General features: G+C 39.3%; 1 protein-coding gene across 1 annotated transcript in view; it reads left to right on the plus strand.

Annotated features, from left to right (window-relative positions):
* flrt1a (fibronectin leucine rich transmembrane protein 1a) overlaps window positions 1-7,096 on the plus strand; it is a 37,485-nt gene extending 30,389 nt beyond the window's left edge. Inside the window, exon 3 of the mRNA XM_085936675.1 lies at window positions 2,697-7,096. Coding sequence (XP_085792801.1) covers window positions 2,785-4,830 — 2,046 coding nt within the window. The 5' untranslated portion in view covers window positions 2,697-2,784 and the 3' untranslated portion in view covers window positions 4,831-7,096. The remainder of the gene's footprint in view (window positions 1-2,696) is intronic.
* The last annotated feature ends 5,264 nt before the right edge of the window (window positions 7,097-12,360 follow it).

Raw genomic sequence — 12,360 nt, forward strand, 5'->3', positions numbered from 1 at the left:
CTTTTCTGAGGGATTTACCTGTAATCTGCACATCTCTGGGAAAAAACAGGGAGCCACTAGAATTTTGGGGTAGGGAGAACATTGATGTCGACTACTGACGGCAAAGGTTGCAGGTCAATACGTTAAAACATGTCACAGTGCTCTTGAGCTAAATATCAAGTCACTTAAGGGCTCTCGGAGCTGCACGCTCACCAACGAGCAACCCTCGCCCCCTCCAAAACGCTCATGTGGAGCACTCTATATTTGCTTTTATCCGTTGACCTTTGCCACCATTCTTGAAAGCAATATGTGCCACAGCGAGTTTATGATTATGTAGCTTTTTCAATTTTGTATAAAACCAAATACAGATCTTGTACTAACTGTAAGTGGTAAAAGATTTCTTTAAACCAGTCTCCGATACCGATACTAAATACCGATACCCAAACAACAATGACAGATGATTTTGATCAAATCCTTCTTACATTCTTACGGCGGACTCCGTAAGTATATGCATAAAATATATATGTAATATAATAAAATAATATCGTTTCAAATAATATAATAAATAAAAAAAATATATAATAAAAAAAAAAAAACCTTTTGATATTCTGGGGTTCACAAACGGGGACAGAGAATGAATGCACAACTTCTAATAATTGAATGTAATGAAGGAAAATGACGACTTTCATCATCCTTATGGAAAGGAAAATGGCAGTTCTCATTTATGCCTTGTTTTCCTAGCGATTTAAAGCCATTTTCTACCCTACAAATATAGTACATGATTGCAAAACAGCTTCACCATTATAGAAAATAACACACCCACATGCACACAAACAAAATGAACAAGCCACGCTCGCCCCCCTGGCTTTTTAATGTTTCCCATCTCGGATCCCTTGATTTATTCCTGTCATCACCTTCACTGTCATGTTTTCTGTCCTCCTTTCCACATGTCCAATCCGTCCATCAACAACAAGATACATAAACATTGCATGTAAGATAAGCTGCAGGCTTGCTCTCATCTTTTCCCTGCCGTCACTTAAGTGGATCTCCCGACCCCTCTGGTCATCTAAAATCTTGTTTGGTCTCTCTGTGGGGGGTCTTATGGGGGAATGGAATTCAAAGGTCCTCACTTTCTGTCACTCTCTCCATCTTGGCCTTTTTACTAATTTGTAAATTGATCCAGTCTTGGGTCTTTGTATCGGGTCGGGGTGGGGGGTTGTCCTGCGTCCTGTATTCTCCCTGAGGCGACTGTCTGTCTGCTAAACACATTACCCCACATCTCTGGCTGCTTTGCTCCCCCATGTGCACGGAACTGAAATGTAGACTGGATCTGTATATGCTCATTGTCCACATATGGGTCATTGTCCACAAATTCATCATGCATGGCCAGGCTATCATTCAAGAGCTGCCAAGTGCATTCTCAGAAAAATATATATATATAAGCGGTAAAATAAAAATATATATTTTTTGGAACGCATAATCCGAGAATTACTGTTCAATCCTTACAGATTTTTTTTTTTTTACTTTAAATCTGTTATATCTCGCAACCACAGCACTGCTCCTCACAAAAAGAGGGCTCAGATGTTGCTATGTGCTTTTATAGTCTGGGTGGTTGAAGGTAAAAAAAAAAAATCATGACTTCTTTGGCGACCCCATCTCATCTTCTCAAATAAGATATGAATTGGCAAAGAGGTTTTGTCTGTAACCATCTCATCGTGGTACTTTAAAAATGGCGTTTCAAGAATTGCTGACTCAGCATTGCATATATTTGCATCTTTCAGAAAGGAATCACATTATGTCAATATTGTCGATTTTTATATTAGAAATGCCTCTCAGTATGCTCGAGTGCAATTCTTCACCACTAAAATCTTCAATGATCTAATGAAGTGTCTATATAAATTTTTGTATTGATTTTTTTTTACTTTCAACTGTTGTGAAAATGTAATTTATTACATCATACAGCTAAAATATTTAATTATACATACTTCTAAAATGTGACACTTCATTATATAGACTTTTTTTTCTTCAATCGGAAATAGCCCACGGCTCACCTAAATGATGAAATTAAACTGCTGTGCATTGTCTTGCTTCTTGAAAATGAAAAATGCCTTGAGCTCTGTCTGGCTAATGGAACCATCTGCTACCAACTCCTGGAGACTCTCAAGATCTCTTCAATAATTTAGAGTATTCTTAAGTCTTCATATCTATCAACATAGGGAACGTAATTCTAAATGTAGAAACTGAATTTGTCAATTTGAGTTTTAAGACTTTGCTACTCACTATGCTTTGCACATTCAGTGGAATATAAAATACAAGAGGAAGTCCAATTCTGTCAAGATCACTTAAATCACAAAAAGGACCTTTTGCAGTAAGTTTGAATTTGATGGTTTGGCTTTGTTCCGGGACCGGTTTTCCCTTGAGTGTACTCAAGAGAGCCTTGGTCAGGGAAAGTTACGTGAACAAAAACAACAACACTGACATGACAATGATTAGGTCTGATATAAACGCTAATCTCGATTTTTAGGACTTCTGGAAAAAAAACTGTGCTGTTATCTTCTTTTACTTTACTTTAATCATTGGCACAATGATCAGATGTTTGCTCAAATGAACAATGGTGTTATAATATGATTACAAATTATTTCTCACGATTTTAGATCTTCTAGATACCGTTTGGTTGATTCCATCATGGCTAAGTGTAATTTCTCTTTGTCTTTCAGGGTGGAGGTAACTGGATTCCAGTTCATTGCAGCAATTTGAGGCTTAACAAAAAGACCAGAACAAAAGCAAATCCCATTATTCACCATAATGGCAATTTTAGGTATTGCGAAATTGAAGGCTCCACTGCCATCACTTTTACTTCGTTTGACAATGTGCGTGTGTGTTTTTGAGTTGGCCACGTCCACAATCCAAGGGTACATTGGAGAAAAAGACCCGATATGCCCATTAGTGTGTCGATGTGATGAAGACTTTATCTACTGTAACGATCGTGGCCTGAGCTCCATCCCCTCACTGCCTGCTTCTGCATCTGTCCTTTACCTTCAAAACAACCAGATCAATAACCCAGGCCTTCCCACTTCTTTGGAACGCCAGCTCACCGTACGTGTCGTCTACCTCTATGATAACGAACTGGATGAATTCCCCGTGCACTTGCCACCATCGGTCCGTGAGCTTCATTTGCAAGACAATAACATCCGCACCATTCCTCGTAGTGCTCTGGCTCGGATGCCCCTTCTGGAGAAGCTCCATTTGGACGACAACTCTATTTCCACAGTCAGCATTGAAGACCAGGCTTTTGCGGACAACCCACGATTACGCCTTCTTTTCCTTTCTCGGAATCATCTGTCTAGCATCCCTTCAGGTTTGCCCGCATCTTTGGAAGAACTACGTCTGGATGACAACCGGATCTCCACGATCCCCACACATGCCTTCCGTGGTCTCGGCTCACTTCGATGTCTTGTTTTGGATGGGAATCTTTTGGCGAATCAACGCATCGCCGATGACACATTCTCACGTCTCTCTAACTTGACAGAGTTGTCGTTAGTGCGTAACTCCCTCCAGACCCCGCCTGTCAATCTTCCTAGTGCCCATCTCCAACGCTTGTCCCTGCAAGAGAATGCCCTGATTCACATGCCTCGCGGTTCTTTGGATGGCATGCACAGGCTGCAAAGATTGGACCTCTCTGGAAATAACCTCACAACTCTGCCGCGTGGCCTCTTCAAGGACCTGGACAACTTAGGTCAGCTGCTGGTACGAGGTAATCCTTGGCACTGTGGCTGTAACCTTCGTTGGCTCTACGATTGGTTACATGCCCGTGGTAACGCAATCACAGTGAGAGGTCTCACCTGTCATGGACCTGAAAGGGTGCGAGACATGGCCTTGAAAGACCTAACTTCTGAGATGGAGGAATGTGAAGTGGTGAGGACAGCTGGGAGTAAAGACAGAGCAGGTCTTGGTGGAGGAGACGCTTCTACCACCAATACACCCCCTCAAGGGTCCCTCTTTACCCTGCGGTCAAAGAGACCTGGTCTGGGACTTCCTGACTCTGGCTTGGACTACACGCTCAGTAGCAGTGGTGTCGGAAAGAGTCTGGCTCTCAACGTTAAGCCTCTCTCTCATAATAGCGTCCGTGTTACCTGGAGCGTAGCACAGCCGAGTTCGTCCTTCCGACTCAGTTGGCTCCGACTAGGTATCGGTAATGCCATGGGTTCAATCACCGAGACGTTGGTCCGGGGCGATCGTCGGGAATATCTGCTTACCTCCTTGCAACCGCGCTCGAGCTACATCATCTGCATGGTGCCCATGCCTGCCAGCTCAGAGAATAAAGTGGGAGTTTCAGGAGACGCTGAGGCTGATGAAGCTCAAGTGTGTGCAAAAGCTGAAACATCTGATCCTAGTCCACTGGAGGAAGACGAAGATAATAATTCACAACCTATGACGGTCCTACCGCTGACTGGAATTATCGGTGGAGCTACCGCAATTGTATCTTTGGCTTTTATTTTTGCCATCTTTTGCTGGTATGGTCACAAGAGTGGTCACTTATGTTCTCGAGATCATTACACACGTAACAGCTCCCGCAAAAGCAAGAATTACGACGACTACATCGAGTCAGGCACCAAGAAAGACAATACCATATTAGAGATCCGTGGTCCGGGATTACAGATGACACCGATGGCAGCTTGCCAGCCGATGCAACCTAAACCCCTACAAGAGGATTACATCATTCATACCATATTCCCATCGAATGGCACTGGCCTGTACAAAGGTTCCAATCATATGTCGAATGCAAGGCAAAGCATCAACAGAGGCTATAGAGAAGGAGGAATTCCAGATATAGACTACTGTTACACATGATGTACTGTACTGTACCAGATCCTGACCAGGGAATGGTTGGTAAACTCTATCAGATGCACAATATTCCTTCACATGGACACTTCAGAAGCACCCTTCTGTGCCTTTGACTTCTGGTCTCCCATTCCATATTACCTGTGGTTTTCTGCACTAAGAGTACAGTGTATGATTATCTGGACCTGAAACTGTGTGGGAACAATTCACCGCAGGGAGCAGATTAAATAATCAGTGGACCATTCCTTTACATCTTAAGAATGGCTCGTGTAAGTTTTATTGTGGATGCTCCCTCTCTGTGATATGTAAGCTAAGAATGTATACACTGTGGAAAGATTGGATGATGGCCAAGACGAACTTTTTGGTTCTCAATCAGGAGCCGCTATCCAAATGGAAGTTGTGATGAAAAGACATTTCCGATTCTCACCCCCATCTGTTACAGTATGAAATTTTATCAAATCATTATTCCAAACGCCTCAATTCTATCATTGTGCCCTACAAGCTATTCTAGGAAAAGGGCTTTGTAAAGCTGTGAATTGTTCAAATTCAAAAATGAAATAACCACTTGTCTTAAAGTAAAGCTTTTTCAGTTTGGGGCAGGTTGGAGATCTTTATCAACTTGGGTCAAAACTCGGATCATTCATACTCAAGCGTGTTGCGCTAATGTCATGGGATGCAACATTAATGTGTAGATAATTAAATTTGGTATTGATTGAATTATGTGTTCTTTGCTTTTAAACTATTGGCTTTTGGCTATCATGTCATGCTGCACTGTTTTTTATTTATTTTTGTTGCATATGTTTTGTGTTTTATGTGTACACTGAAATGTTTTTTAACTCTTCACCCTCATATTTGTCTCTATTTATGAAAAACACTTTGGAAAAATTGTTTTATCTAAATAGAAAAACCGAGCCGCAGGGTTCCTACATTATATGTATTTTTCAATAAGTCCACATGCAAATTACACCTCAAGGCAGCAAACCCCAATTTGGCATTTGTGGAATTCTGATGATTACGGTTCGTTTGTTGACGAGTATATTCTGGAAGTAAAGTAAAAAAAAAAAAAAAATATTGGGAGCTTCCTGTGTGAAACAAATCCTTGGGGAAATGGGAGAAAAAAATGTGGCATCTCACTCTCCAATCTACGAGCGAGCGAGCGGATAGACTCGTTCAAAGACGGGGTGATGAAAAAGGTTTATTGCTGTTTGTTTTTTTGGATGGTAAAAGACTCATTCTGACATTTTTATTACCTAGTGGCACTGAAAATGTATTAGCACTTAGGAATGAAGAGGAATAAATGTAATGAGAGACACGCTGCCGGGTAAAGTTACTTCTCAAGGCACTGACAAAAAAACTGAATTGATAGCTTTGTCATGATCAAATTCACACATGCATCAATATGTTTGTCATTCACTAATAGCTACGAATTGGGCCTTGGGCTTCATGTTGTTTACTTCCAAAGGGGAAACCAATTGTGCTTCCTTGATTGTTTGCTCTGCCACAGTTTTACAGTGGTCATGTCAGAGTCATTTTCTTGTTCTACTTGCAACCCACCCAAAAGCTAGAAATAGCAGCAGCTCATGATTCTATTTCAAAGAATGTTGATCAATATTCTGTCATTACTATTTTGCAGTCATAATGAACTAAAGATGTGCATACTAATCAATTTATTGTTTAGCAGAGCTGCCGTTAATTCAGTCTAAAATCGTTGATAGCGTAAACAAGAAAAATGTGGGAATGTGAGTTGCAGCATTCTCACGTTATGGCAAGTCCTCCGGGTAGCATTTGTCAATACGAGACTGGGAAAAAAAACATTCGGCGGGAGCGATTCTATCATATAGTCGAATTAATTACAAATTGATTACCTCAAATAATCAATCAAAAATGCCACTCCCTCATACATTCCTTGCAAACAAACAGTTTGAAGATTAAATATCTTTTTACCATATTCAGTTGAATACAAGTCAAAAAGGAATTGCAAGTGATTGTATTCTGGTTTTATGACATAGTGAGAGTTGTGCTCCAACATTTTCTTTCTCTTTGTGAATTGAATGCTAACTATTTGTCATTTCCTGAATTAGCATATAATCGACAGCGGATATATTTTCTTCTCTGTACACTCAATTATTGTACTGTAATGAGAAATTGCTGTCATCTCTACCTGTGTCACATGACTTTTATTCAGATATCTTTGGCTTGGATAGACGACTCTCCGGTTATTACTCTTAAAAGCATCCAAGTAAGCCACAAATTAAGATCTTAAGACCAATAAAATGTCCCCAAAGTGCTTCTGACATTTCTTGCCTACCTAAAGTCTAATTATAGGTGTGAGAGAAGTGTGAGAATCAAGCGCCGCGGAGCATTCGAAACACTTTGGAATGGCAGCGTCATTCCCCAGGCGCCACAAGTTAATTGGATTCGTGCGTCCCAACCAAATACAAATTCATGACAGGGTATTGAAAAATAATTGCTTATCAATAATCTTTGGAAGTTCCCCCTCAATAAAGTAGATGGATTACATCGATGTGGAAGACTCAATCAATTATCAATTAGGGGTTAGACTATTATTTTTGTTCCTCTGACATTTTGGACAACTTTAAAAAAAACAAAATGGTGGAAAAGGGGTCTCTTCTTATATAATGGTACCCGAGTGTATGGCATGATTGATGAGTTTGTCAGCCGTCATCAAACATCTTTGGATGAGCAATTACTGTACAGAGATTGACCCGACACACACACACACACACAAATACACTCCGACATACTTCATGCCTGCAAAGCTGGGAGCAATCTTTTAGCTATGAAAAAAAAAAAAAAGTAAGGATTAAAATAGTTTTTAGCAAAGCGTGTTAATTCTTTGCCTCTTTCTAGTGTCATTGCTTAATATAGAAAAAAGAACTAAAATGTTGGGATAAATTAATGACTTCAATGGAGGTTTAAGGGCTTTTTTTTTTTTTCCCCAAAAAAACTTTTGTCCTTATAGTGTGCCGTGTGTTCAACAACGACATTATCGTTGCCGTCTTGAACACCTTTTATACTCTCAGAGATGGAAGAACATCCTTGCCAAAGTCAATTACAGGACATCTTAAGTGACTGTGACCTGAAGGTTGGGTAGTAACCTAATTCTGGCCACACTACCGGACGATTTAAGACTGTCCCTTATAAATCTTATTGTACTGTGAGGCGGGGGGGGAAAAAAAAGTATATAGGATATTAAAAATGATGTCAGTTGAAATCAGGCCAAAAGAGGATATTGCACAGAAAAGGATAATGGAGATCCGATTGGCCTGCTATATAGACAAAGTACGATTGAATTTTTTTTTTTCTTCCAAACTATACATAATCTACTGCAGCTCAAATCACTTGTCGTATAATAAGTTAAATTCAGGTTCTTAAATTGCAAAGACTGAAACTCTACAAGGTTGTGTGTAGTGAATAGTTGTTGTTTTTTTTAAATTGGATCAAGGGATAAGAAATGTTTTAAGGGGTCTTGGATAGTAAAAGCTTTGCACAACACTCATTTGATAATACTGCAGTAATTCAGTTACTGGAAAATTGAAACGTGGCCTGCAAAGGATGGAGGCAAGTGATTACACAGCATGTTTTGTATGGTATGTTTGTAATTTTGAACAAACAAAAACAGTCTACTTAAATGTTTAATCGTGAATCATTATGCAATCATTTTATTCTACTATTTGCCAGGCATAGGAAGCGGGTCATCTCATGAATAACAAAAATTGGCATATAATTTTTTCCCATTACAATGCATTAATTTTTTTTTTTTTTTTAAATAAATATTTTCATAGGATGTGTCACTTCTGTGTAAATTAATACAAGCTGAGGGATGAAAAAAAAGATGGTCATTTTAAGCCAAATCATTAAAAGTATTTAAAATTTTGTAATACCGTCTTCCTTATTTGTTTTTCTTTCTGTCCTTTAGCTGTACATCAGATTGTAATATTTTTCTATTAATTTGTTCTCTGCACAATCGTAATTGTCACTTTTTAGACTCCAGCATTAATTTTATTCACCAGGATGTGGTCATTTCTTTTCAGAAACTTTAGTTTGCCTATACAATATTGTTTTACGGCAAACATTTTGATCATTTTATAGCAATGTCGTATTGCATTTTTTATGTTGTTTGCAGGTTGAAATGTCTTTGCAGGCATCAGCCCAGCTGTTACCGTAATTGTGCCTCCATTCCCTGCACAGGTATAAATATTTTCTCCATCTGCCTCATTATATACATTATATGCTGTGCACACAAGCATTTGCTTTACATAAATGGCTCTGTAGTGGCTGACAAATTGTGTGTGCGCTTTAGTGGGGGACAATGAACGATAGTCTCATTAGCAATGTGCTGAACTGGGTTGTTTTTTTTTATGTTAAAAAATGGACACTTATTTTATTGAAGAGTTTGCTCCTATAATTCATCAAGTGTAGGTACTCTAAAGAAAAGGGGTGACAAGAATCAGGAGGAATTTATAAAGGGTTTGTGATCTTGGAACCTTTTGACAAGATTAAAAATATCCCCTTTATCATGATGAAAATGTATTTGTGGCTTTTTCTCCCCCAGTCTTTTTTTTTCTTTTTCTATTCACTACCGAAGGAGAAATATTGCCGCAGCGACTAGGCTAATCCGCTATGTTGTTTGTTGTTCAGTAAAATGAAGGTGACACTTCAAAATGTTGTTTACCAATTTAAAAACGACGCCTGGAGTCACATATTTTTTGTTGCAGCGAGTTGGTAGGTGTGCAATTGTCCATTCCGATCTTGTTAAGCCGCTTCGCTCACTATTCTGCTTTCTTCTTTAGTTTAGAAATGGTCTACTAGTTTCCAAACAGTTATTTCGCTCAACTAATCCTTAGAATGTTAAAGTTGCATCTTATTTGACTTCAATCTATCGGAACATGACACAAGTTGACGCCATTGTGGCATCATAACAACAGTTCAACTGGCTTTTTTTAATTTTTTTATTACATAATGAATCATTAAACATGAAGACGGCAATTCCCAAGCCTTTTTTCTGCTACCCTCAAATCCCGAAAAACAACTAACTGTCCTTGAAGTATTCCCGCAATGTATATAGTTTATGTTGCATTATTTTAGCAATCAATTACAGGCGGGATGACGAGCATTCTGCCCAAGGTTTCCAATATTTCTTTGCCATTGTCATAAGAAGCCTTGTGGCATTCCCAAGGAGGAGCTGGGCGCGTTGGGAGTGTTGATTTAATGTGTAGATTTGCTGTCTCATAAATCGAGGCCTCTTGAGACTTTAACGGTGATTACATGCAATCCGAAGAAGTAATAAAAGTTCAGAGCATGGATAGGGGACTGGACTCTTCCATTTATGAAGGTTGGCAAATTCTCCTCTCTGATATTGTTTGTGTTTCATCTTTTTCCAAATATAAAGCATGGCCTGGATTCTTTCGTTTTCCAGAAATAATCAAATCAATAGTTGCTTTTAAAAAGGTTGTGCATGTTGCTGTTCAGCAGCGATCTGCCATTTTGCTCATTGAGCCAAATGACTCGACCCCGCCGTCTAAGTGCATCAGACCTCTTGTCTTTTATAAGATTACGGGCTACAAAATTAAATAGAAGCATGTGAAAAGGTTGGGAGGGTTGGAAGGCAGGGCTAAGGTAATGTCACAGTTTCGGATCTTTATTGGGAGAGGCACAAATACGTGTGACGTGTGCATAAGCACATACTACATGTACACACAGACACACACAATTGCCTGTATTGATTAGTTGCACACAAAAAAAACAGTTGAGGTCAGCAGTCTGAATTTCTTTGTCTCTGTCTCTCGCATTCCATTTGTCTCTGTCTGATTCAATACTCGACTTGCCCCATCAGGGGGTCTGGCTTTATACACATGTGCAGCCCACCTCCTCAGGCCTGCTCTTAACACACAGCGGTTTCCTTAAGTCTTTGCCCTTCATTGACACACACTCAATCAATCAGTCAATCTAGTTTTATTCCAGGAGAAGTCTGATGGATCTGCTTTTTTTCCTGATAAAGTTCGCTGTGGCAAATCAGACAATGTACTTCTGACCACAGATTTGTTTTTGGTCCTTTTTCATTGCACCACATATTTTGCACATAGTGAAAATGATCTTGTGTCAAATATTTATCACAGTAAGAAACATCAGCGGAGCTTTAAAAAAAATAATAATAAAAAGCCTGTTTTGACAAAATACACTAAGGAAGTATAAACAGAGTTAAGATTGTCTTTTGTCATTCCCTCTGAAAGCAAATACAGTTGTGAAAACTAACATAGCTAGACACCCCCAAGTGAGTATTTTAAAACAAATTTCAAAAAGAATCTATCAATATGTCATTGTGCCATAGCACATTATTTTTATTGTCAACATTACTTCGGATTTCGAGCAGGCTTGAATCTGAGCCGAGCAGATAGAGCTGATGGCTGATCGATAACAGCCAGACCAATCAGTCATTGCACCCCCTACCTCCCCCACCCCAGCCCACCCCGGCCCAACCCGACAACCTCTCTGATCACTCCCAACTGCCATAGCCGCAGAGCTCATTTGTCCTCCAGTGCAGGTGTCATTTGTCTTCACATTTGCTTTCCATCTGATAGTTCAAGTGCTTTCCAGATGCCCTTTGCGTGTGTCTTTACAATTGTCACTGATTTATGTGTCCTTGACGACACTTTCAATTCATGCTCATCTGGGCTCAGATTTAAAAAAAAAAAAGCTCCATTTAATTACTTTCGATAGTTTTTCAGTGAAAATATGTGTGATATAAATTCTTCATTTTGAACAAATGTAAAAGTGCGTGTTCACATATGACAGAGAATATTTTGGTGCAATTCAAAATTTATAATAGCTGTCATTGTCTAAGTGTGATTGTCCCTCCCCTTTTAGAGCAGCAGCTTTGAATTATTATAACACCCAAGGTGTCTATCAGGGATGGCCAGTCGTTTTATGACCATCATTTCCTCCACTTACAATCCTTCACTATTTCATTCCCCCTCATTTGCATTTACATTTTGGACATTTGGCACCCACGGGTCTCTGGAATGACCAGAAATGTTGCTTCTTATCACAATCACATTGGTTTAAATGAACATACGCGTTCAGCAAAGATCAAATCGTTTTAGAGGTGAGATAAGAAAATAAATGCTATAAATTGTTCTCCAACCTCAGTGATGTCTGTATATGAAATTAAGTGGATTAATTAACTTGAATGAATTACCTGTTTAAAAAAATTTCAAGCATCAACTAACATAGTAACCAATGTTTGTCATGACAAGGTTTTGGAGGTCAAAGGAACTCTCAGAATAAAACCAGGATGCATATCCCTATTTGTTCAGGCCAGTCTAATGTTGGTGAATCAGTATGTACGCCACCTACTGACGAAACCCTGGAAATGCATCTGGACCGTGCAGTATTACCACTAAATTATTAGTTTAATGAGTGAGTTTTATCCTGATTTTCAAAAACTCCAAAAATGAAAAAAAAAAAAAAAAACTAATTTGACGCACTGTACACTCCACGGCGTTAGATGGCGCCCGT

Source organism: Syngnathus leptorhynchus, chromosome 17 (genome assembly GCF_054491065.1).
Source record: "Syngnathus leptorhynchus isolate UIUO chromosome 17, UIUO_Slep, whole genome shotgun sequence".
NCBI classification, from domain to species: domain Eukaryota; kingdom Metazoa; phylum Chordata; class Actinopteri; order Syngnathiformes; family Syngnathidae; genus Syngnathus; species Syngnathus leptorhynchus.